The sequence below is a fragment of the Crocuta crocuta genome, unplaced genomic scaffold (assembly GCF_008692635.1).
Source record: "Crocuta crocuta isolate KB4526 unplaced genomic scaffold, BGI_CrCroc_1.0 scaffold99, whole genome shotgun sequence".
Classification (NCBI taxonomy): Eukaryota; Metazoa; Chordata; class Mammalia; order Carnivora; family Hyaenidae; genus Crocuta; species Crocuta crocuta.
The window spans coordinates 2,163,909-2,190,639 of NW_027551560.1; the positions used below are offsets into that span (position 1 = coordinate 2,163,909).

Consider the following 26,731-nt stretch of genomic DNA (forward strand, 5'->3'; position numbering starts at 1 on the left):
CTTCCTAGCAGAAAATTTAAAGGCCACCTTTCCTCCCCTGTCCCAACATACCCCACATAGTGGCTGCTCCTTTAGCCTGGGTCCTGGAAATGAAATCCAGCCAAAATTGACCCCCCAGAAGCATATGGTGTGAGGGGAAAGATAAATTTGTAAGTCACCATGGTATTTGGCTTATTTGTTATTACAGCATAGTTAGGGGGTAAGCAGACTGGTCTAACCCTCTAAGCACACAGGATTTAAAACCTGGTTTCAGAATGGTCTAAATCTTCTCCTGGAGGACTCTTGATTTCTGTAGGACTTCTTAGGGCAGGCAATGAGTGGGTGGTAAACAATTCTCCATGTGAGAGTCAAGGTCCAGGCGAATGCAGTGACCTTCCCTGAGATGTTTGAGAAGTGAGCCCCTCTGGGTGTGGCTGAACTGTAGTCTCGTTGTGAGCCATCGTTTATACATGTATTCTGGTAAAGCGATCATAAAATTCTAGGGTCAGAAAACATCTCTGGGACTGGAGGCAACAGCTCCTCTTGAGACATCATGGTGGTTCCACTCAGTGGGGAAGGGTATGGGGAAGGGAGGGTCGGTATGAGAGGGGGATGGTTCTGGAGAGCTGCAGTGTTCACTCCTGTTTTTCTTCTTTCCAACTAAAGCCGATTCCATGATGGGTATATCAATCTGCGAAGAACAGTTTTTCTTTTCCTCCTCTAAGTAGAAAAATCAGCATCTGTACCTAGAGTTCTGTTGGAGAAGTAGCTGAACTCAAAATGCATTAGGGATCCAACTGCAGTTCAGTGTTGGTGGGCTCAGCAACATGCAGCAGCCCCTTAGAGAAGTCAAGCTGTGGTTTCCTCCTGGGATGATGTCACCAGGACCATTGACAATAGTGCTGGTGGGAAATAGAATAAAATAGTTGAGTTTCGAGGACAGATGCAGTAGATGAGCAGGAGATGACACATGAAACAGCATAGAGCAGGAAGATGATTTCTTCCTTCATATTCAGGTTAGGGTGGATTAAGGACCAGAAGCACTAGAGAATTCATTCTTGACTCTCAAACCTAGAGACCTATTTGGTCTCTAGGACTCCCCCTAGTTCTTCCAGAATAAACAAAGAATCAATCCTCATAAAACACCTGAAACTTAAGAAGGGCAGATAGGGTAGGGATACTTATTTTGCAGAAAGAAACTATAGAGGGTGGGAGTGGCCAGTACGGGTCACTGGTGGGCCGTCATACACTGTAGCCCAACACCATCACTATCACCATGTCGTCAGGACGGCCTGCACTGCTCGATCCCCTTGAAAGAGAGGCAGTGCCAGTAAACTACTAGTTAAGGGCATAGGCTCTGCGGGCCAATAGACCTAAATTTTCTATCTTGATTGTGCTTACATTCATTTTACTTGGGAAAGTGGTATAGTCTTCTCCAGGCCTGATTTTATCAAACACTAAAAAGAGCAATAGCTCCTAGCATATGCTGTGGTTTCAAGGTTTCAGAGAGAAAATTCATACAAAGTGCCTATCCCAAAGCTAGGAGTATAAGAAATGCTTGCACAGCACTAGCTAATATTATAGCTCTCAGTCTTAGCTGAGAGAAGTCAAAATGAAAGGTGGGTTAGAATTGCTACACACGTTCTCATTTTTAAACAGAGTTATCACATTATAAAAAGAAGTGGATTGCATCTTTAGGCCTAATGTGTCTATGAATAATGGATATGCAGACATTATAATCAAGAATACACTACCTGTTCAATAAGCTTTGACAACAAGATACCACCTCAGTTGTGTTTGCAGGTGAACCGGAGTTGAAGGCATTCTCCAATATGAGATGGCAGTTGATGTCTACAGGGGTGCTGGAGAGTATCCCTGGAGGTGAAAAAGTGCCATCTATTTTATTAATTAACGTTACTGAGTCTTCCTTCTGTTCTTAGCTTTTCCACCATGCTCTGCACATTTCACTTGACAATATGCTCAACAGCAGCTCTGCCTCGAAGCTTTCTGCAGTGGCATATGCTGCACATTCGGGTTGGAGCCCCCTCACTCCCCCCCCCCCCCCCCCAGAAGCTGCCATTCTGTGGGTTTGGGGAGATAGGACACAGAGGATAGCAGGTGGTACCTGCAATGCAGGCTGTCATGAAGCAAGCAACGGTCCCCGCAATCAGAGCTCTCACTGCCCCCGAGGCGATATCGCGTTTTCTGCAAGGAGCCATGGATGCTGGCGAACATGGAAAGAGGAGATTAATGTTGAGATCGTTGATTAGAATTCCAAATTCCCAGCCTCTGAGAACTGTTGTGGGGCTGGGCATGTCAGGTCAGGGACTTTTCCTTTTTTTCCAAATTAGCTGGGAAAATCAAGATTCAAGAGCATAATGATGAGCTGCATGTCTAGAGAAGTTCTCTGGCATGGGAGGAAGGGAAGAAACTTGTTCACACCAGAAGGCCCAGAGGGTTCCATTTTTTTTTAAGTTTATTTATTTTTGAGAGAGAGAAAGAGGGAGACAGGAAAGAGGGTGCAGAGAGAGAGAGAGGGAGAGAAAGAATCCCAACTAGGCTCTGGGCTGTCAGTGCACAAGCCCTACACGGGCCTTGAACTCAAACCATGACATCATGATCTGAGCCAAAAGCAAAAGTTGGATACTCAACAAACTAAGCTACCCAGGCACCCCAGAGTCTTCCATTTTCTACAGAAGAAACAAGTCCTAAGTTTTATCCTAAGTTTCACCACAGTGTGTGGAAAGCACGCAAGGCCAATGGGTTTCAAGGAAAGACCCAAATATCTGCAACTCATTGTCACCATCTACTTCTATGCAGACATCACTAATTAATCACAGCAGTTTCCCACTTCCATTGGGCCTCAGAATCCTTCTCCAGGTGGCCATTAGAAATCTACTGGAATTGGCATGCAGAGTGGAACCTATGTGTCATCTCTGGGTGGAGAAGCAGGGACAGATTCTTCCCAAGCTTAGCTTGGATATACATGGGAAAACTATACTGCAGAGCAGGGTTTAACAAGTAGACCCCAAAGGATTTACTCCTGTCCCAGGGCCTTTATTCCCCTGACACAAATAATGATAAAAAGCAAGATGGAGATTGAAAGTATGTTTATGTTACATATATTGTTGAAGAATATTCTTTTTACTTACTGAGTCCGCCGATCACTATTCCTAGGGAACCAAAATTAGCAAAGCCACAGAGAGCATAAGTGGCAATTGTCTCAGAACGAATCTGTAAATAAGCATAAACATATAGATATGTACACATGGTATGACCCAGCTTAGTAAATCTGACATCCTAACCAGGCATCCTTTTCTGACTATGGAATCAATATTGATGAATAAATATACAGTGTATGATGTCAGACACCTGTTGGTTGGTAGACTCTTTTTTTCCATTGCCCCTTGAAGTTTGAGAGAGGAAAAGGGGCTGTGTGAATTTGGAGACTCTCTACGAAGGAGTTGGAATTGGTAGTCTTGGCCTGTACAAATTCTACTTCTGTCCAATGATAATTTTTTTTAAGTTTGTTTATTTAGTTTGAGAGAGAGGTCAAGAGAGCACAGAAGGGGCAGAGAAAGGGAGAGAGAGAGGATTCCAAGCAGGCTCTGCACCATCAGCACAGTTGCAGAGCTCAAGCTCATGAACCGTTAAGATCATGACCGGAGCTGAAGTCAGAATCTTAACTGACTGAGCCATCCAGGTGTCCCTGATGATAACTTCTAATATTCAATATGACCTGGCCACCTGCTATAATGTGCCAGGCACAGCGCTAGCTACTGAAAATATAAAATTGGTCCCAGAAAATACATTGGTTTGTTTTACAAAGGACTTATTTAGAATGTATAAAGAGCTGTTGTTATTTATTTATTTATTTTGAGAGAAAGAGAGCATGAGTGGGATAGGGGAAGAGAGAGAGGGAGAGAGAATTCCAAGTAGGCTCTGCACTGGCAGCACAGAGTCCAATGTGGGATTTGAACTCATGAACCTGAGCCAAGATCAAGAGTCAGACATTCAACCAGCTGAGCCACCCAGGTACCCCAAGCTGTTATAATAATGAGAAGATAAGCACCCAATAAAAAAAACAGTTAAGGCAAAAGACATGTAAAAGGCCAAAAGCACGAGAAGATGTTTGACATCATTAGTTACCAGGGAAATGCAAATCAAAACAATAAGATACCACTACACATCCACTAAAATGGCTTCAAAAATTGGACAAATCGAAGTATTGATGGGGATGTGGAACAATTGGAATTCTTGTGCATTGTTGGTGGGAATGTAAACAGACAACAGCCTATTTATAAAACACAAACATACCAGCAGTTTCTTATCAAGTTAATAGGCATAGCTTGTATGACCCAGCAGTAACATTCTTTGGAACTTTCCCAGGAGAAATAAAAACATATGTCCACAAGAAGATTGTACGTGAGTGTTTATGGCTGCTGTATTCATAGCAGCTTCAAGCTGGAAGCAACACAAATGTCCTTCAACAGGCAAATGGATCAATAAATTATGGATATCCATAAGATAGAATACTACTCTGCAGCAGGAAAGAAAATAACGGATGTGTGCAACAACACAAAGCTAGTCCATTTGTATAAAATTTTATAAGCAAAAGTAATTGAGAGTGAAAGAAGGGTCAGGCTGTCTGGGAATGATTGGGTGGGTGGAGGTATTGTTGACTGCAACTGACCAGGAGAGAAAATTTCTAGGTGTGATAGCAATGTTCTGTATTTCACTGTGGTTGTGTTTACACAGTTTTGTGTTTACACTGGTCAAAACTTGTATATACACCAAAGAAGGGCCTTTTTTTGGTATGTGAATTACACTTCTGTGAAAAGGAGTTGTATTAATAAAAAGAAAACTCACAGATATCTTTGGAGTTCCTTTCATTCTGGCTGTGGTAGTGTGCTTGCCTTTCTTTGGTCCTCAGCTCTAACCATCCCATAGGAATATTAGGTGCCCATTTAGAAGTAGAAGAATGAATGAGTCCTTTCACAGGGCAGTAGGAAGATGGAAGGTGAATTTGTAGAAGCGTGAACATAACCCTCCGGCTCTGCTCTGACAGCCAGGAGGTGCTGCTCAGGACAGATCATTCTTTCTCAGGTTGAAGGACTGTGACCACAGGACGCTCAAGAAGATTCAGTGGACCAGAAGCTCACCCAATCTGGCAAAGGCACCCACACAATTGGGGCAATAATTTTCTTTTCCAAAATCCTGAAAAATCTATGATTTTGTTTAAAAAAAAAAAAAACAGACCAGGAAAATGCTACAGTGAAAAGTAGTGGTGCCTTTTTATCCCCCACAACGAACTCGAGTTTCTAAAGCTCATATTCAAGACTCAAGTGGTCATGGTACATTTTTTGTTGATTATAAGGACGCTCTTCTCTTTCATGGTTTCTGAGAATGCCTTTGTTGAAATTTTCAATCAGAGTGCATATTGCAGGCAGGGAAAAAATATTTCAAGTATTTGAGCAGTCTGCTGTTTCTGGAAAAGCTCATCGTCATTCCCTGCTCTCTCTAGTGCTTTTCATTTGGTTCAATGGGCTTCAAAAACAGGCAGACTTATTAAGAGACTGTGGGGAGGGAGATGGCACAAAGTGCTTGAGATTCTGCTTTCCTCTTTTTGGGGATTTGTGGGAAGGGGATACACAGATGTGGCCATGTAGGGCTTTTAAATAAGATGAAAAGGGGGCTGAAATGATTCCACTTTGCCTTTCCCCATAAATGTGCAAGATTACATGATGGAAAGAGCTGCCCTTGGAAAGTAATGATGCATCATACACTTCTCGTTGTGCATGAGCAGAGATGCCATATGTACAAGGACAGTCATTGCATTACTTCCAATGGCAGAAAATTGATAACAGTGTCCATCAACAAGGGACTGGTTAAATTAAATAATGGTGTGTTCATACCATAGAATACTATTTCACAGGCACTGATGGGGAAAGGGATCCAAGATAGGCTATTCTGGGTGAAGTTTAAGAACAATGAGCGTTATATGGTTTCAGGGAGAAGAGCTGAGTGGCAGAGATATAGGGGGTGACTTACTTTCTCTCTCACCTTTTTGTGCCTTTTGAATTCTGTATGATGGTATGTATAAGTTAAGTGTAAACAAACAAACATGCAAAGTATTACTTTTATTCTAGGAAAGAAAAGACAACGAGGTAAGGAAGAGCTCACTCTATGGATGACACATTACATACACATCCTGACCTGGACCACACTGGGTTTTGCCTCAGAGACCCAGATCTTATGCTTCAGTCATGTGGTGCCTTTTCCAGGAGATGCTCTGACATCCCCACCACTTGTTGGTTGGTAAACAAAAACCACAGGGACTCATCCCTGTTTTGTCGACTAGAAATAAGAAATAGGAAAAAACAAAATGTTCTTGCCATTATGACTTGACAGTAGCAGAAGCTATTGGGTTCCTGTCTCCAGATCTCTTCTGTGGGTTGGCCTCTGGTGGGGTTCACCCACAACCAAAATCAGCCTTAATGTGGTATCTCTGTTCTCTTAATAACTGGCACTGCTGGGATGGTGAGCTTGCTTAGCTCATGAACAAAACTACTTTCTCCTGGCAACTGGCAATTGGGGATGGAAAGCAATTCACTTCATTTAGCCTATTGTTTACTTTTGGCAGGGAAGGAAACTGGTTTGTGGCAGCATCCAAACAATGAAGACATTCCGCCAAGCTGCACTGCACGGCCAGTTAAAGAACAGATATTAGAGAAACAGGAGAGCTACGGAGCCACTGTAACAGATGTGCAGGTTAAATGTCCCAGATCATAACATACCAATCAGTACTCCTTGGGACCAGGCTGTTACATTTGTGTAGTATGTGGGAGTAAATTTGCATGTTTGGTCTCCTTTGCTGGGAGAGATGGTAGTGTTGTTTGGTGGTAGGCCATGTCAGGTAGACTTGGGCAACATGCTTTTCCTCCCCTTTCCTTTTAAAGCTGAATACGTGCCTCGAACATTAATGACAAGTGGCTTGTTTCTTTTTATTTTATTATTTTTTTAATGTTTATTTATTTTTGAGAGAGAGATAAGAGTGTGAGCAGGGTTGGGGCGCATGGGTGGCTTAGTCGGTTAAGCGTCCGACTTTCACTTAGGTCATGATCTCACGGTTCGTGGGTTTGAGCCCCACGTCGGGCTCTGTGCTGACTGCCAGCTCAGAGCCTGGAGCCTATTTCAGAGTCTGTATCTCCCTCTCTCTCTGACCCTCCCCTGCTCACGCTGTCTCTCTCTCTCTCCTAGAAATAAATAAAAATATTAAAAAAAAAAAAAAAAGAGTGTGAGCAGGGGAGGGGCAGAGAGAGAGGGAGACACAGAACCCAAAATAGGCTCCAGGCTCTGAGCTGTTAGCACAGAGCCCGTTGTGGGACTCAAACCCACAAACTGTAAGATCCTGACCTGAGCCAAAGTCAGACGCTCAACATCTGACTGAGCCACCCAGGCGCTCCGCAAGTGGCTTGTTTCCATGAGTAATGGCGGTGATCAGAAACGTCCACCATTTCCCTAAGACTTTCCATGTGTGTGACAATTCTGTTCTTCAGGAAAGTACATGTTGGAAATGTGGCTATAAAATATGACCTAAGTGATGGCTTTACCTGAGTTCCCTTAGCTCTTCCAAGGCCAAGTGGACATGACCGTGTCCTTAGAGCCTGAAGTCCTGACACCATTACAAGATGCTTATCTCTAAAGTTCAGACTGCTCCCCAAGATTTCCTTTTCCCCCATCCACTTGTGTCTCACTATTTCTTTAAGATGTCCAGGTACTGTCTTACATTTGGGCTGTTTCTCAGAGTTCATAGAATTTCAAAAGCTGGAAGGAAGAGACCTTCAAGATGATACGACTATCAGCCCATGAGGGCAGAGGCCTTAGTACTTGTTCCCTTAGTACAGAGCTGCATGCAGATAGAAGGTATATGGCATATATTTGTTGATTGATTGATTCCAGTCCCAGTTCATATGACTCTATGGATCTACAGCTCTCAAATGTAAATGATCACAATAGTAAGAGTTAGCTGTGTTTCTCTACACACACACACACACACACACACACATTAGTTCAACATCATTGAAGATTATGAGACGCTATGTTCACTATGAGCCCATTAGATCAGGGATTTTTGGTCTTTTTTGTCCTCTGATGTATCCCTAAGGACCTGTCCTGATACGCAGAGGCACCAATGACTGCTTGAGGAGTGTATGTAATGAAGAGGTATATTAAGAAATCAAAGTATTTACTCACCGACATATATTGCTGCACACCATTCACAAATTTGGGTCCAGCCTCTTTTCTTAAACTGATCAATTTTGAGAGGTGTTCATAAGCCACAAATTCATTGAAAAATGTCTTATAGCCTATGAGTTTGGCAACCATAAAGCTGTCTTGCCAGTCCACTCCCATCATGAAGGAAAAGGGCATGAAGATGTAGGAGCATATTATCTACAAAACCCAAAAATAGATATTTTATTAGAATGGTGATTTGCTTCTGGTTCTTCTGCCTCATGCTTGTGATAAGATCTTTTTCTACCCCCCATCCCCACCTTGTGTCTCCTTTAAGCACTGAAATCCCTTCACATTGTCTGACCTATCTCCATCCATTAGGAGTCAAGGTTGGTATTGGTAGCCTGGATTCCTGGCATGAGGTCAGGAGAGAATGGCTCTATGTTGGGGGAAGGAAGGGGATAGCAGATACATGATAAGTGTGTATATTATTTAAGAGTATACTATAGGTTGTTAGGGAAGGCTATTCACAAACCTATTTTATTTTTAGACAAAGATAGGCAGAAACAAAATGGAGGAGAGACATGATAGAATTATACCTCAAAACTCAGCTGTGGGTAGTCAAACATGTTTCCAAACCAGGATAGGGCTGCATTCATAAAAGACAACAGGGCCAGGAAAGCAATCAAGTTCACAGCTATGTTTGCCACCAGGGAGATGGATGAGGATGCTCCCTGTGTTGCGGCTTCTAGGAGGTTCCTTGAATCACTTTATAAAAAACAGCAATTCCAGAATTACCCAGGTGTTGTCAGTGGATGGACATCACAGGTGTAGAAATGGCACAATCAGAGCTCATTTGTTTGGAGAGACAAACTCTCAGGCTCATGCCTCGGTCAAAATACTCTCCTAAATGCCATGAAATCATGATGGCATTTATAAATCCTGAATGTAGGTGATGGGTATATGGGTGCCTAACTGTTATACTACTCTGTTAATGGAGGTATTTATAGTTAAAATTTTGCAAAAAGATAAAAATATTATAGGCTTTAAAAATTATATTAAGGTAGCTAACAGAAAACATTTATAAAATCTTCACAGTATAAGAACTAAGAATTCAAGGAAGGCCTGAATATCTATCACCTCATTTAAGAAATGGAACATCACCCCTTCTTCCTTAATCTCATCCTCTTCTCTTTAATCTCCGAAGTCCCTGGTTCCCTAGAAGTTACTCATCATTCCCCTTCTTTTTATTTTTCCTACATGATTTTATGCCTAAATAATATGTTGTGTAGATTTACATATTGGCTACCTTTAGAAGTGGAATCACACATATTCCATACATGTATTCTTTGACAATTTGTTTTTCACTCATGGTCATGACTATCCCTACACACAGACAAGGAATGAATCTCAGCAACATGTTCATTGATGGCTTCTATTATTTAATTAAATTCTTTTGACTATCCTAAATCACTTTGTCTTTTTCACCCTTTTTTCTTTCTTTCACAAAAGGCAAAAGAGAATGAATTGAAGAGGGGTTAAAGATACCTATACCACGTCTTCATTCTCCCTATTGTATAAGAAACTTCCAGAAATGGTTGTCCTGTCTTCCTAATGGTCTTAAGTCAAGGCTCACTAAACATATATATTTAAAATGAAATATCTACATTGAACAATTAAGAAAATGTATTGACATCAAATATTTGGGAAGTTTTTCAAGTATTGAAAAGAGATTTTTTTGGAAGTCTAGTGAAGTCTAATAGTCACTGCGAAATTAAATTCACTCTAATACCATAATTCACTGTGCTATCCGATGATCAACTTTTAGCTGTATTTTGAATTTGGACCCTCTCCCCACCGCCAACTCCCCAGCTTGTGTAAAGTAGATGAATATGTCCCACTTACCCACTTTCCATTTTCATGGCATTCTGGAGGGTTATTTTAGGTGTTTCTGTCTCAGGCCAAAACAGTTTAGCCACAGCCAATGATGCAGGTGCGGACATGACCGAAGCAGTTAACAAGTGGGAAGGCGAAACCTGTGATTTCAGGAGAAAGGAGACCAACTGAGGTTGAGTCTTTGTGATGTGTTCAGAATGAAAATGGCCCAAAAGCCTTACAAGAGAAGAGAAGAAATTGAGCCTATGCCAGAAAAGCATTTCTTTGGAGGTTTGGAAACACTCAGTGAGCCAAGTCAGCACCACCTTGAGAGTCAGAGGGAGAAGGGAGGAATTTGTGTTAATTGACCACATCCTTTGGGAAGAAACACAAAACCAAAAGTCAATCATTTCGGAGGAGAATTAATACTGTGTTGTAAGATCTTTCAAAGAAGCTTCCACTACCTCTCTTTTGACCTTTTGAATGTTCAAATAGTCCCTAAAGCCCATTTTTCATTACATCATCAATTTAGATAGGGGAAGTATATGAGGATACAGGCATCGACATACCCCTCTCTGTCTTCCTTTTGCTTTCCCGAAATCCTTGATGCCTTTATATCGTATTCATTTATCCAGAGTCCATTTAATCTGTAAGTTATTTGTTTCCCTCACTGTAAACCTACTTAAACTCTTTTCCCTTTCTTCCCCATATCCTTATTTTGTTTCTAGATTCTCTTCCTTGTATTTTCATAATTCTAGAATCCATACCTCCCTCCCCACTACTATCCCATCCCGCACATTTTTGCAGGCAGCATTCCTACGGTGGTGGCAGAGTGGACCATCCGGAGATCCAATCGAACTACTCTTCTAAGATCTCTTTCACCCTCTCTCTCTCCCCTCTCCCTGTTGGTTGGTTCTCTGAGGGCTAGATGAAGTGGAAGGATAAAGCTCTATCTTGTGAGAACTACTAGTCACCTGGGTCACCCAGCTGCGTGTTCTTCCATTTCTCCGCTGGGGGGTTGCTTCTATGTGTGGCTTATAAGCTCTGTGCTTGGGGCACATGCATCAGTTATGTTCTGCAGCCCTGTGCCACAGACCACCGGCTCTCAGACTGGCTCTCAATAAAAAAAAAAAATATTGATGTCTAGGTCTCATCTTAAGAGATTCTGGTTTAATTACTCTGGGGCATGGGCCTGGACATCATAAAAGTTTTTATGATGGTTTTTTAAAAGTTCCCAGATGGTTTTAATGTGCAGAAAGGTTTGAGAACCACTGCTCTAGGCCACAGGTCAGAAAACTTTCTCTATGCAGGGCCAGAGAGTGAAGATTTTTGGCTTTTTCAGGCCACAACTACTCAACTCTGTAGCATAAAAGCTGCTGAAGAGAAGTGAATAGAAATAGCTGGTTTCCTGCCAAACTTTAGTTACCAAAAAGGGGAGCAACTGAGTTTGGCTCAGGGGCTGTACCTTGCTGACCCGTGGTCTAGACTGCCTTTGGTCAAGACAGTAACAGTGTTTTTTGTTGTTGTTTTTACATATTTGCATGTTCAGCCAAAATAACCACATAATATGATTTCATTCTGCCACATTTGGATATTATGCACATTTAGGTGGCAGGGATTTGAAAGTGAAGCCACAAAACTACTCAGGGTCACTCCATCAAATGCCAGAGAAACCATGACCAACTATTCAGCAAAAAGGACACTCTTTTTGCCTCCTTACCCAGCAGCAGTGTTAAAGAAAATGCAGAAATAATAGCAGCAAAGAAAGAAGAGGTTGAATTTTCCATAAATTTATCTCCAAACATTCTTACCCCGAAAGAAATGTATGCACCTAACACGCTTCCAGCAATGGTAGAGAACCCAGCAGTCATGATTGCGTGGAGTTCAGACTTTGTAATGTGTGGTAAGTAGGGTCGGACCAGCAGTGGAGACTCTGTCTGGAAACAAAGTGAGATCAGGTCAAACGTCCCCTTCTAACTCTTAGGAAGGCGTGCCAATCTACTCAAGATTCCATTTTCGAAAGCAGTATTTCTAAGAGTGAACCACAGACTAGCTCCATCAACATCACCTGGGAACTTGTTAGACATGCAGCTTCTCAGACTCAGTAGATTCAGAAACTCTGGGAATGGGATGAGCAGTCATGTGTGAACCAGCCTTCCAGGTGGTTCTGAGGTATGCTCATTTGAGAACCCGCACCGTCAATGTCTGGGTCATTGTACTCTAGGTCAGTGTGCACATAGAGTTATGTGTGAGGTCTGCAAGGTTTGCAAGACCAATTCATATAAGGCCCCCACCAACCTAGGATTGGAGCCTGATGGCCAGATACATTTTTCTGAGGTTGGATCAGTGTTGCCCAAGTAACTGTACCCTGCTCTTCTGAACTGGTGATTTCCAAGCCTCTGTGATATCCCATCTTCCAGTTTCATCATGACAGACCATGAGCCTCTTCGCTTATACCACAGGGAAGTAGAGACACACATATAAAAAAATACCAGCAATAACAAGGGCAGGTGCCCACAGGCACTTTCCTAATTGAGAAGCAGAGACCCTGCTCTTCCCCGTGGGTGGAAAGGAATTAGAGTGTGTGGTTGTAAAGGCTTGAATCCCATTAAGGAGGACAGATAGCCTGCAACGTGGGGCTTTCCATAAATAATATCCGTACTTTTAGCATATTAAGTATCACATTGAGCGCCACAGAAGCATGTGTGCAATTTTACAATTTCCGCCTCATTATTTGTAATTGTTCTGTAAGATTGAGTGTGTTGAGCTTTACTTCATGGACTAAATAGAAACTCAGTGCATGAGCCCTCTGACCCCGCAGGTAGGAGTAATCAAGTCAAGATGGTGTTCTAATTAGTCCTGAGAGATTTTATGACTATAATTATAATAATTTTAACTCCTAGGGAAGGAAGTCTGGGTCCTACCCTAAAGACTATACTCCAGGGGCGCCTGGGTGGCTTAGTCGGTTAAGCGTCCGACTTTCGCTTAGGTCATGATCTCACGGTTTGTGAGTTCGGGCCCCGAGTCGGGCTCTGTGCTGACTGCCNAGCCTGCCTGGAACAATTCTAAGCCTCAGACTTGGAACCATGTGCTTCTCTGGGTGACTTGATTTTTGCTTCAAATCCAATTTCCTTGGGTAGCGGTGCTGGCAAGCATTCACATTTTGGTTCCTGGGTGTGTGATTCCATTTTGCCTGAAGCCACATATCCTGAGTATTGAGGATGACTACCACATCTTACTTATCCTCCTCGTAGGAATGCTGCTGTTTTGAAGGACACCCCCTAGCATCATATTTCCTTGCCTAAATGGCCTTCGGGCAAAACACTTGTCCATGTGAGGGATCAGAAGGATGAAAATGCTTTTGCTCATCAGCATTTTTCTTCAGGCCCAGCCAAGACAGACTGTTGGCCAGTTCTGACAAGTTGAGAATAAACTCAAGTATTTATACAGCTGCAGGGTTATTGGTGGAAAGTCTTTCTTGGTCTCTTTCATTACCACAAGCGTTATGCCACAGAATGGGAGGCTCCCTGTTACAGGTTTGCAGCTTCAAAATAAGTGGTGAACTCCGTTGGAGTGGATGATCTGCTAGCCTCTGAAGGGTGGGTCTGAGACCTCAACAATTCAATTAATTCAGAAAAGATTGGTTGAGAATCTATACGGGAGAAGCCCAGCTCTTTGATACTTTGATAAAATGATTTACCATCTTTCTTTTTCTCCATAAACTTTGGAGAATCCCAATTTAATACTAGTGCCTTGGGACACTTGGAAGGGATCACTCTCATACACTCTTTTTCTGTTTCTGGAATCTGGACATTGTGAGTGCTGAGGGCTCCTCTTTTGACATGTTTCCCCTGACACTTAAAAAAAAACCACCATTATATTTTTTATTCTACTTTCTGGTAAGAGTATCCATTTCAACAGGTGTTTTGTTTTGTATTGTTTTGAGATTACAACTTACCTGTCCAACAAATATATTGCCAGCAGCAACTACAGATTCAATAGGAGATGATCCCATAGTCACTAGCATTATCCATCCAACCTGAAAGGGGATAAGGAACAAAGTCAGTGAAGAGCTGCTTGTATACACAAAACTTCAACATAGGGATTAAAATCTTTGGAGGAAAATGCCTTCAACAATTGTTGGCAGGCCAGTGATGGTGCCAAGTGTGAGTATATTTTATCTAGAGTCTACAGAGCAAGCCCATCACATCCTTCTATTTGAGTGGTAAAGCTGAATCATTGTATTTGCTTTGAATTTATACATTCACTATACAAACAAATCTGTACTGAAACACTGTATGAGAATAACAAATTCTAATAATTACTAACACTCTTGACAGGCTTTCCTGCATTCCAAGCACTGTTTTAAACTCTTGATCCAGCTAATGCATTTAATTATCATAATACCCCTTTGACGGGGGTCCTGTAGTTATGGTCATTTTATAGAAAAGGAATCCGAGGCATGGAACAGTTTAGTTGTTTTGTCTAAGATGACCCAGCTAATAAGTAGTGGGATGAGGTTTGGCCCTTTCTACCTAACTCTCAGATGAACATGATTTATGGTCACACTTCTGTTACTGGCCCTTCCAGCTAGAGACTCTGGTGCCCACCTCAGGATGGAAACTTCCTGTTGCATTCTCTCCTTCCTTTCTGCTTAGACATGAGCACAATAATGCCCAATGTTCAAGTCAGCAATTAGAAAATCGTGGGCCCTGGCACACTCTTGCTGAAATTCTAAATTCTGCTGTTGTTCTGGTTCCTTTCTCTCTCTCTCTCTCTCTGTCTCTCTATCTTTCTCTTCTCTCCTTACCTCGCTCCCTTTGATTTATTTATAAGGATCAAAGGAGGGCTATGGCCGTGCCCAAACTCTGTGCCCTGTTTGTGTGTGTGCATTTGAAATAACTTGCAAATGTCCTCATGTTGCAATTTAACACAAGTGTAGAACTGATGCTGGGGTGGCAGGAATGAGATTAACTTTTCAGACCTGTGTGTGTGTGTGTGTGTGTGTGCACGCAGGCAGACACTTATAAAACTCCCTCAGAAAGAAAAAGCAGCTACCTTCTTCTTGCTTTGATCCTCTAGCAACTCCTAGACCAAGATTCTCCACTTTTGCAACATCCCGAGTATAAGCAGGGATTCTCTGCAAAGGAAGACAGCCAGGACGAAGGAAGGATGCTGTTCTCCCCACAGGTGTCAGCTCTGCTGGAAGCAATTCTTTGGCTAAAGAAGTAATTACTAATGTTTTATATGAAGATAACCAGTAACCGCTTACTGCAAGTCAAAGCCCCATTAGAAGTTCCCCGAGATAAAAGTCCATCTGTGGCTACATGTAGGATTTTTTGGTTTGGGTCTAATACCTTGGGGTGGAGGAGTGGTGGTGGTGGTGATAGGTCTTGGTACAAACAGAAAGACACTTGGAAAAGCCTGGATAAAAGGCATCTAAGGCTTTGTCCCTGAAATAATCAGCTGCACACCTGTCACCCAATTCCTTCAAGCCCCAGTACCTTTTTAATGATCCACTGCATCAATCCAAGGTAGTAGAGCATGGACATGACAGTGCTGAAGAAAATCACGATTGGCAGGACCTGGAAGTGAGGTGGGGGGTTGAAAGCAATCCAGGGTTGATGTTGGCCTCAGTAATATTAGTACATTTCAGATCAGGTCTATTTTCTGCTTCCCTCTCCCCAACCCTGCCTCACCTGGAAAACACCATAAAACTACTAGAAAGTCCCTTGAACTAAATAACACTTTTCTCAGGCAGCTTCCCCATCTACAATATTTTATTTGAATTTACTCTGGATCAGCTTGAGGATATTTCATAGGAAGCGTGACATTTATTTTGATTCTCTGCAATGATGAGCTTCTGCTACTTTAGTTTCTCAGTGAAGGAATGAAGTTCTGATGGGGGTTGGGGGGATTTTGTAATAACTAGAGCCACAAACTAAGGTCCACTGGCAGATATTCTTGAAGGTCTGATATTAAACAGCTTCATTAGCAGAGTATCCTGGTCGAAATGGAGTGTGAGCAGCCTCAGATCTTTATTTGTAGAAGTTGCACAGACCAGATACAGCCTGGTGGGTGCTTACCCAAACTGCATCCCATAGGGTAAGTAACTCATTCACTTAGCTCTGAAGAGAATAATTATTGTACTTGTGGAGTTTTTGAATCACTAAAAAATAAACTTTGGAAATAAAAGTGTCTTTTTCTGAACCTATTTCCCTAATGCTTTTTGGGTGCCTTCCCTGCAGCCTGTTTCTACAGTGAGCAGTTTCCACCGTGTAGAGATCACACAGAGCTGTGGGCTGGGTACCCCCCCCCCACTGCCACCCCCCTCTGCACCCCATCNTCTGCACCCCATCCCCTCTGTTCCCCTGCTAAATGGCCAGGGACATGCTGCTACCAGAGGCACAGAATGACCGAGGACAATTTGTACAGGATCCAATTTAGAAACATCTATTAATAATATATATTAAAAGACATTTTGTGCCATTATGCAGAACTCAGTCACTTATGTGCTTTTATTGGCTTTAATGGGCGAGCAGAGCCATCCTGAAAGCTTCGGGGAATTTAAGGAGCTTATCTCTTGAGGGTTCCCACAGGGATTCTGCTTTGGCAGGAAGGACAGAGGCCACCACCCTGGGGGAGAGGACAGTGGTGGTTGTGTGGGTGGGTTCAAAGACACTGGTGTGGTCTGGGCATCAAGTTGTACCTTCCTTATGAATTTCTTTTTCCAATTCTGGGTTCAGTTCATGATATGAGCATATTTCTGTCTCAGTTTGCAAACACTTGGCCTTTGGGAGATGGCTTGGTCATTGGAACACCAAAGCATCAAATTAGCAATTGAATAGAAAAAAAAACCCTCAGTATAAAAGTTGGCCTAACTGAAGCTGGGGAGTTTGGAGGTAAATTTAGGGTTCCAAAGTGAGAAAACAATTTAGATGTGTAGGAACAATAACACCACAACAAAGAATGCTGAAGGCAAAGCCAAATTCATCTTTCTGACTCATTGACAAGTATGTATAGGGGCTTCGCAGAGGACAGCAAGCTTCCTGAGGCTTGTGGGAGGACTGGGAAGTCAGGTTGCCTTTCCCTTGGACAATAATGTCCCTCCTTTGGTTGGGTGAAGGCCCAGCCTCCAGGCCCTCTGTGCTGAAGGAAAGACACAACAGGTTTAACATGGAGATGGCTCTGGAAGAACAGAGGTTGATGTGAGGGAGTAGCTGTCTCTTTCTGGGAGCCTGAGGGGTTCCAGAGCACAAGGCTATATCTGATCCCTGACCTAGAAGTCATCAGTGGCCATATGTCTGTTCATTGACAGTTATTGAATGTTCTTTTCCCTGATGCTTCAGATACTGTTACCCCATCTGATTTTTCAAAAGTATCTCAGGCAATGCTATGAGCCTCCTCAAAACTATTTGTGTATTTCTGATTCCTAAAGATGTTTCCCTCAGTGCTATGTAACAAAGTAAAACGTTTGCAATCCACTGACTTCAGATAAAATCAGATAAATGGAAAAAGGTGGTGATAGGTTATCCATGTAGGAAATGTCCAGTGTGTGTATATCTGGTTTAGGGTCAGTTTCTATTGGAACATCTACAAAGATCGAGAAGGTACTGACAAAGAAGTAATACTTTAAAAAGGGGTTTGGCTTTACCTTAAATGCAAAGAAGTGGTCTGCATAAGTCTCACCAAAGACAAATTCAGCCCCAGCATTAGTATACTCCAAGAAGGTCTGAATTAAAGGAAGGAAAAGAGCACACAATTATTACAACCACGGAATTGGTGGTTACAGTCCCCAGGACCTCACAGGCTCTGCAGAAGGGGAGCCCAGCAAACTTGCTGGATAGAGGCGGAAAGTAAATTTTTGCAGCTGATAGCATGGAAGTGTATTTTTTTAATGTCAATATATTTGATTTTGAGAGAGGGAGATAGAGAGCCAGACCTCTAGAGATGGGGGACAGAATCCCAAGCAAGCTCTGTGTTGTGATGTAGAGCCCAAAGCGGGGCTCCAACTCACAAACTGTGAGATCATGACCTGAGCCAAAACCTAGAGTTGGATGCTTAAGTGACTGAGCCACCCAGGTGCCCCAGGAAGTGTATTTTTGAACTACACCTGCATACAGATTTCCTGTCATTTGCGACATTCATTCTGACTCTGGGATACTCAAGAAGGACCCAGGTGTGGCAATTTGTTCCAGCAAGTCATAGGTGGCACTAACCATCACTCCATGCAAAGAAAGCCTGTTTCTCTATTTGTGGAACCATCTTAGAGGTGTGATACCCCTGGGCCACGATGAAGGGGCAATTGGGATAGGGGAGCGATGTAGTGGATGATTGGGCAAGGGACAACTGTAATATTAATAAACTAGACAGATTAACACATTCTACACAGAAATATGTCAACTAATGCAGACAAATAAACCTATTTCTGACATGTCTTGAGGATTATATCCGAAAGTTAAAAAAATAATTTATAAGCAAGGTGTTCCTTTGAACCCAACTTACCTGAACTTGTTTGCCCAACCAATCGAAAGCTATAAATCCAGGGTCAGTCCTTAGGATTAAGAGCCCAAGAAGAAACTGTAACCCAACTCCCCAAAAGACAGGCCTCCAGTAAACCTATGCAGAAAGATGAAGAGATAGATGTCACTAGAAAATGAATGGCTAAGCTCAGCATAAACACCCAGAGAATTACTATTTCCTCGGAAGCTTCTCACACATGGCCTGTGATCCATCTTTGAGAGGCCAAAGCACTTGTGAGCAGAGAATCACAGCCCCAGATCTTGGAGCTGCATTCCCTCTTCCCAATCCTGAGTTTCAGTCCCTAGAAGGTATGCAATTATCATTCTATCATAGTAAAATTACTTAGACACAAAGAGTGGTCTTAGAAGGACCATCAAAGGAGGAAGGAAGGATCTGGCCCTCTTAGTTAGCTGTGTTATAAAAGTGAGAGACATATAATTATTTCCCCTGTCTGGAAAATGGAAATGCAGAACATGACTTCTCTGTGTGCCCAAGGTTTGTTCATCTGACAATTTGTAAGCGGATTAAATGAAATTCCACCCTATTGAGGGGCTCTCATTTCACTGTAAAAGGAACCAATTAACTCTAATGCAGACCCAGGGAGTACAGCAGTAATGGACAATCATCTGCTTTCATTTTTGGTGCAGAGACGAGTGGGCTGGAGAGAACTAAAGGATTGGAGGCATAGCAATCAGCAGCAATGCTGACCCTAGCAGGGCAAGGACTTTGGATCCTATTAGGTGACTTTCTTCTTTGGCCAACCTTTCAGCCAGGGAAATGTTCCAGAGTTTGTCATTCTGAGTCCTGTGTGAAAGGCTGGATGTCTCCAAGTTCTTGCCCATTTAATGGGTTACAGGCTGACAGAATGAGGATAGGTATTGGATTCAATGGGAACAAATCTGATCTGTTTAAGGACAGATTTTTGCAGTAAAAGAACCTAAATTGCAAATGGAAATTCGATAAACAACAGAATCCAATGGTAGAATATTAGATTATTTACTGGTCCAGGGAAATTAGGATCAAAATAGATTAATTTTCTTAGTGTGTTTGATGGAGGGAGGTGGGGTACATGAGTAGAAATTAGACTTGACAGGAGAGAACACCTCACTGGTGGTAGAACTGGAAAATTACCGAGAGTGAAAAATGAGAGAATACTAGTACTAAGTAAGTTTGGGAAGGAAGGTGCCCTTACCACTTAAAAGAGCATAACAAGGTAAGACTAATATTGGGTAACAGTGAACTTCTCTCACACTCATTGTTTTGAGCAATTTAGACATGGTGGGGAGAGAGGGGAAACGCTGGAAAAGATCGATTTCATACTTACTTTGGTTGGGTGCTTGGAAAATAGAAATACCAGGATAATGTACATTATGAGCCCACCGAAGGACACCAGCTGTTGTTGGCCCAGTTTGGCAGTGTCAAAAATCAGCCAGAATATAACTCCCAGGATCAGTAAGCTCCAAATCACCCTAAGAAAATCGGAAAGGGGGCATCAGCATCATTTGTTATGCTAGCTTGAAAGTCTCAAAATCAGGCTTAAACTAACAAAAAATTTATTAAGACTAACACCCTGGCACGAGGAAGTTATGCTGCTGGACATGGCACAGACCCTCTTTGCTTGTGGCTATCATGGCAAATAGCCCAAAATTAAGCACTGCATTAAGCACATTCCAAAACTCTTGGGCTCTCACTGATTCAGGACATACAAAGGGGTCAGAGATGAGAAAGAATGTTTAGAGAGGGAAGTCTCTAGTGATTTCATTGGGAGATCTGCTGCGAGTTCTCATTTCTGTTTTGGGAGATGGGAGAGATGTAACCTTCTGCCCTTTAGGGGAGAACTTGAAATGTGTTCTCTGAAGTTGGAGGACTTCATCTGAGCCTCACATAGTAAGTTGGACTTCAGGAAGGGTTCTGACTCCTTGATGGATCTAGTGGGCATGACAAGTTTGATTCACAGCTTGGATGGCAGAGCCAGAAAGCATGCTGTGTTTATTTTGCACAGTCCTGTGTTATTAGGCCAAGGTATGTGAACTTTCCCAGTACATCCCTTGAGAGCCATTCTGGGGAGAACCTGTCTTGTGTCTAATCCATTAGGGCCACCTGGAGGAAGAGGAGTTCCCATAGAAAGAAGCTGAGAGAAAAGCCCTGAGTGGTCACTCATCAGATATGGATATGAGGTCTCATGGGAAAGAGTCAGCTTTAATAATTCACGGGGTCTTCCTTTCAAAGAGACCAGCTCCAGGCCCAGAGCAGAAAGCCACCTCCCCAAGTCAGAACTGTCCTATCTTTTGGACAGTATCTTATCATTTAGTGGCACTTGAAGTTAAAGCAGTCTTCAGGGTTATTTGAACAGACCTTGAATGAGTCATTGCCCTATCTAGGCTCTGATTTCCTGTTTGTAAAATGAAGGTATTATAACAGCTTATTCCCCAGGTTATTTCTAGTTTCAATAGCCTATAAATGAGGGAGCAGTTTCAGAACACATTTTTGGAAACAGTGTTGGAAAAGATGAAAATTTCTGTCAAATGCAACAAGAGAACTGAGTGCCATTACCACTTCATCCAGAACCACTGGCTGTTTAGGAACCTTCTGCCAGGAGATAGGCACTCATCGATCCGATGCTCGTATTTGGCCATAAAGTAATCCCAGACCACAAAGAAGATGGCAGCCACAGTGATCACGAAAAGGGGAAGGGCTCTTTGAAAGTTCAGCACACAAGCTGCAATCACCATCACCAGGTAAGCTGTTGAGAAAGGGAGCACAAACAAGGGACATCACCAACACCAGGTGTAGACAAGGCTCCAGCACTCATGTGGCTCAGCCAAGGGAAGGTTCAATCAAGAAACCATTGAATGCAGGGTTGCTCTTGATGTGGCTATTGACTCCTGTAATTATCTGTACTCTTAGGATTTTCTTTTTCAAAGTAATTCCTTAACAGTCTCACTATGAATGCAGGAAGGACAAAGTGCTAGGTCTGTTTTCTCATAGAACCTCAAGTTCTTGAATCTTGATGCTTGATTGTTGGGTCTCTCAGTACTAACTGCTTTTTGGGGGGGGTGGTATTCAGACTCAACAGGAGATCTTCTATCAGAGAAAAGCTAGGTGTTGAAGTGACAACTGACAAAAGGGTATTGATTCTCCTGGTTTGCAGCTCAGATTTGGCCTATGTTTCAGTAGGAAAATAGGCCTTCCAACCATCTCTGAGTTCCAAAGAATCTCTAAAGAAAGGGGTGAGGGATAATTACCAAGGTGGCTGCTTTTGAAGAGGAGAGCCTAGGATAAGAATAGGGTGTCCTAGAGAGGTCAGCCAACATGGTCTGCAGGTTAAATCTGGCCTGCCACTTGTTTTTGTAGGTTGCAAGTACAGTTATATTTGTATACTTGTGTCTGTATTCTACAAATATGCTTGCATGGAAACACTGTCACGCCTGTCTACTTTGGTTCTAGAAGGACAGAGTTGTGTGGCTTTCACTGCGTGGCCTGAAAAGCTTAAAATATTACCTGGCCCAGTACAGAAGAAGCTTTCAACTCTGATTTTCCCTGTTTCAGATATCTGAGCACCAATGAAGCCACTGACCTTGGTGGTACAGGAGTCTTGGATTAATGTCGATGGATTCAGGTGCAAAGGTTCACATTTTATAGACAGGGGTATTCTTCAGAATGGGCTACAGAACTCTTTGCTTTGGAGGGAGTAAACACAGGGACCTGCTTATCTGTGAGGATAGTATGATCCTGCTTTCAGGCAAGAGGAGTGGCCTGCATGACCCTAGGTTCCTGCCTACATTGTATTTACATGAAGTATTAATTGTTTATATTGTCCCCTGCAATTAGGTTCCCATCATGTGATTATCACCATATGTTCTAGTTACCCAAATTTGCATTAACTAGCCCTTAAATCCATATCACAACAACCAAGGCGGTAAAAGTAGGGAACCTAATTAGTTGGTAGCTGCATAAACCAAATAGGGAAACAATCTGCATAGGCAACTGCAGTTGAGACCCCCCCCGCCCCCACACACACTCAGGGGCTTCTGGATTAACTTCCTTGCTTCTCTAGATTTACCAAGGTCCAGAGAGAACAGAAAGATTTCTTTTCTTTCTACAGAACGCTACTATTTGGGGGATTCTCAAACAAAGACACTGGCATCCATCCCCCTTTTGTTATTTACCTACTATTAAGATGCCCCAGATGATATACTGAAAGGTGGTTTTGTGTTTCCTATAAAAATCACAAACTGTATCATACTTCTTTTCCAGATACCTGCAAAAACAGAAGAGCAAAAAGGCAGACAGAAGTAAACATCAACAACATGAAATAAATTGACATAATGAGCTAGATGAGGCTTTGTAAATCAAGCAAGTAAACAAACAGATTGATGAAGTGTATGTCCTACAAAACAGAAATGGGATATGCATCTCATTTTAGACTATAATCAGCCATGGCTTGGATCAGCATTTGCTGAGTGCATGTGCCAAGCCCTGAGGGCTTACAGAGATGCAGAAAACATGCTTCTGGAAACAGAGCAGGGGAGATGAATAACTAAAAGCTGGAAATAAATCATAGGACGAGACTGTTTCTCACGGGACTCTGATATTTAAGCTTTTAAGCCACAGATATGAAATGTTGATTTTAGAAACTCTCATCCCTTCTGGCCTTACAAAGTTTAAGTAAGTTGGTGGTTCCCTGTCCTGGCTCATCATGCTTTTTAGTGGGAGACTGACAGACTTCACTGGGTGCTTGAAATATAAAGAAGGATTTTGTGGATTTCAGAGCTATTTAACCAGCAAGTTGTAATATAGCTGTCTCAGAAAGTTCTAGCATTGTTGGTATGTCTTTGTTTCTGTCCAGAGCTTTAGGGGGTGGTGGGTAGTGAGTGAGTAATATGTGCCTCTGATCACTTCTGTTGGAGAGGATGGTGTCCATTAATGAGTGAGTTTGGAGGGTTCCCAGGGCCATAACCACCACAACTGTCCTCTGATTTTCCCAGGTTCTCCTGGTTCCCTGCATGCCTGCCCTGAAACCTGACGTCCCTACATTTCCCTCTTTTCTCACTTCCCCTTCTAACAGAGACCTCTTCTTCTCCCACTGGAGGAAGGAATTTATTCACACATTAAACATTGCCACTTCTAGGTCACTTCTAGCCCCATATAGGAGATTCCTCATCTCCATGATTCTAAAGGACTCAGCCCCGGTCTGGGACCTCCCCTTCACTTGTTAATGTCTCCACTTCTCCATTTTGCAGCAGCTATGCCTCCATGTCTGAGTCTGAGCTCTTGTGCAAGTTTCAAGACACAGCCCAAGCCCCTTGCTCCTACAACACCTTCTTGCATCTCCTTGAACAGAGCCATTCTTCTGTGCTCTACCCTACTGTCTTCTTTGATTGTGTTTTGTGATATAGCCTTGACTGGCTAACTTCCTGGAGAATAGATGTGAGCCCAATGGCACTAGGACCTTGGACATTAGTGTGCTTGATGGGCATTTGTTGCATTACTAGAAAAATGAAGTGGGACTGTGTGTTGCTTATCTGGAATAGTATTCTACAGCTGTGGGTTGGGGCCCATTAGTGGGTTGTGAAGAGCACAGTGTGTGACACTCATCATTATTTTATTTTATTTTTTAAATAGATATACAGCTTTTATTATTTTTTTAAGTTTATTTATTTTGAGAGAGAGATGGGGGGAGGAGGGGCAGAGAGAGGAGGAGAGAGGGGTAGAGAGAGAGAATCCCACGCAGGGATTCTCCACACTGACAGTGCAGATCCCCATGCAGGGCTTGAACCCACGAACCATGAGATCATGACTTGAACCGAGATCAAGAGTCAGATGCTTAACTGACTGAGCCACCCAGGCACCCTGACACCCATCTTTAAGAAGAAAGAATAGGACTCATCAGAGCATATCACTCACAGTAATGATATCTTATTCCATGAAAACCTTGGTGTTGTGAATGTGTGTGAATACATATACTGAGAATTGGAAACGCTGATCCAGAAGATATTGAAGGAATCAAAGTTCACTAAAGACGAAGTATTTATGGTCAAATTTAGGAAAGGTTGATGAAGCATCATCCTCAGTTTCTGATAGTGTTTCAAAGTGGCAGCGGTGGAGGGTGACATTTAATTGGACACATTCATATACTTAGGGTTGGATTGATCAGATTCTTTAATTGCAGGGAATATGTGTGGTCCATGACAGCCCACACTGCATAAAATAAAGTAGCTAGAAATAGAGGCTTTAGCCATTTGGTTTTCTTGGCTAGTCAACTCCCAGCCTCTTGGTGATTGTGTCCATCCCATTAGCAGTAGTGAAACCTGACTGCCCAAGAGAACAACTCAGCCCCTGGAGTCAGAGATCTGTAAAGTGAAAGATGGAACAAAGCTCAGGTTTCTGAGGTAGTAAATACTTTTGATGGTGTAAATGTGACAAGAGCTTTTAATCTTAATTCTGACCAACTCCAGAGTTATCTTCTGATGCATAAACATAAAGTTGCTCAGAGACATAGAAATTTAAACAAAATTTAAATAAGAATTTAGAAACTTGAGGAATACTTGAGTGTTATGACAGAGTACCAGACAGTCTTGGACTAGGAATCTGAAGCTGAAATCGAGTTAGTTTGTTCTTCTCTAGCTAACCTTGAATAAGTCACTTCTCTGAGCTTCATTTTCCTGGTTCAAAAAATAAAGAAAATAATTTACCTCTTTTACCTCATGGGACAATAAGGACTTGGAACACCTTCAGGATACTATAGTAAGAGCAAGTTTGTTGGGACTTAATGTGGATTGGGTTTTGAGAAATCGATTGCTTATTGACTGACGCTGAGAAGATGAATGAACTACTTTTGCATGGACTGGAGAAATTAGCTGGTAATTTATGCCTTTAATTAGAAGACTGTCCTGGATATTGGGTTCCCAGGACATTAGCAGTTTGAATTTACCATGGTGATTATCATAGAGATCCATTAATTTTGCTGTAAATGGTGCTGGGCAGGTAGTGGGGAAAGAGAATTGGTGGTAGTGGTGGCAATATCTAATAAATAATAATAAATGTTTAAAATTAGACAAGGCTAAAACAAAGTGGCAAAACCAAAAAAGAGGTCCGTGTGGCTATTTCTCCATTTTAAACCTGTACCCTTTTTGATGTGTCTCTGGATCATCCTCCACATCTTCTTTGTTTCTTAAAGAATCCTGCTCAATGGTGACCTGCTCTTCATCCTGGAAATCAAACATTGCAGCAGAGATGGAATAATGAGAATTCTGGGCATAATGAATCCTGATCTCTTTTCATTTAGAATTTTGGGAAAGGACTTTTTTTTAAGGACTGCATTTTATTTTTTAAAAATTTTTAATATTTATTTATTTTAATATAATTTATTGTCAAATTGGCTAACATACAGAGTGTACGATGTGCTCTTGGTTTTAGGGGTAGATTCCTGTGGTTCATCGCCTACATACAACACCCAGTGCTCGTCCCAACAAGTGCCCTCCTCCATCTCATCACCCATTTTCCCCTCTTCCCTGCCCCTCCCACATGAACTCTCAGTTTGTTCTCTCTATTTAAGAGTCTCTTAAGGTTTGGCCTCCTCCCTCTCTGTTTGTAACTATTTTTTTCCCTCTTCCCTTCCTCCATGGTCTGTTAAATTTTTCAAGATCCACATATGAGTGAAAACATGATATCTGTCTTTCTCTGACTGACTTAATTCACTTAGCATAATACCTTCCAGGTCTATCCACATTGCTGCCAATGGCAGGATTTCATTCTTTCTCAATGGCAAAGGACTTTCAAAAGGTCTTTTAGAATTATTATGCAAGAAGATAGCTCCTATTATCTACTTGTACAGATGTTTTCTCCTTTATCACAAAACCTGCAGGATCACACTTCTCTCTTCTTTTTCTTGCAAAGGAGCTATTGGTATTTCTTCATTTTCTTAAGGGAATAGGCTCATATCTATGCTTTTTGCTCCTTTCTCTATTGTAATCATTCAATCCCTGCACTGTTTTCAGGCAAGCACTAAATGAAGTTTATATCAGAGGCTGAATAAATCTCCTTTTAAACTCTGTCAGCCCTGGTTTCCTAAGGACTGAGACTAAGGCTGGCTTTATTTTCCTGAGAGCCCAAGGTT

The 26,731-nt window shown here is 42.2% G+C and overlaps 1 protein-coding gene across 1 annotated transcript in view; it reads right to left on the reverse strand.

The window, feature by feature from the left end:
- Positions 1-429: 429 nt before the first annotated feature.
- Positions 430-26,731, reverse strand: part of SLC28A3 (solute carrier family 28 member 3) — a 49,196-nt gene continuing 22,894 nt past the window's right edge. The window contains exons 3-18 of the mRNA XM_077749501.1: positions 25,741-25,823; positions 22,782-22,873; positions 21,166-21,355; positions 19,937-20,081; positions 18,595-18,708; positions 17,744-17,821; positions 15,594-15,674; positions 14,048-14,128; positions 11,901-12,026; positions 10,120-10,250; positions 8,814-8,982; positions 8,236-8,433; positions 3,132-3,213; positions 2,105-2,203; positions 1,734-1,854; positions 430-881 (exon numbers count right to left, since the gene is read on the reverse strand). Of these exons, the coding sequence (XP_077605627.1) occupies positions 755-881; positions 1,734-1,854; positions 2,105-2,203; positions 3,132-3,213; positions 8,236-8,433; positions 8,814-8,982; positions 10,120-10,250; positions 11,901-12,026; positions 14,048-14,128; positions 15,594-15,674; positions 17,744-17,821; positions 18,595-18,708; positions 19,937-20,081; positions 21,166-21,355; positions 22,782-22,873; positions 25,741-25,823 (1,917 nt within the window). The 3' untranslated portion in view covers positions 430-754. The remainder of the gene's footprint in view (positions 882-1,733; positions 1,855-2,104; positions 2,204-3,131; positions 3,214-8,235; positions 8,434-8,813; positions 8,983-10,119; positions 10,251-11,900; positions 12,027-14,047; positions 14,129-15,593; positions 15,675-17,743; positions 17,822-18,594; positions 18,709-19,936; positions 20,082-21,165; positions 21,356-22,781; positions 22,874-25,740; positions 25,824-26,731) is intronic.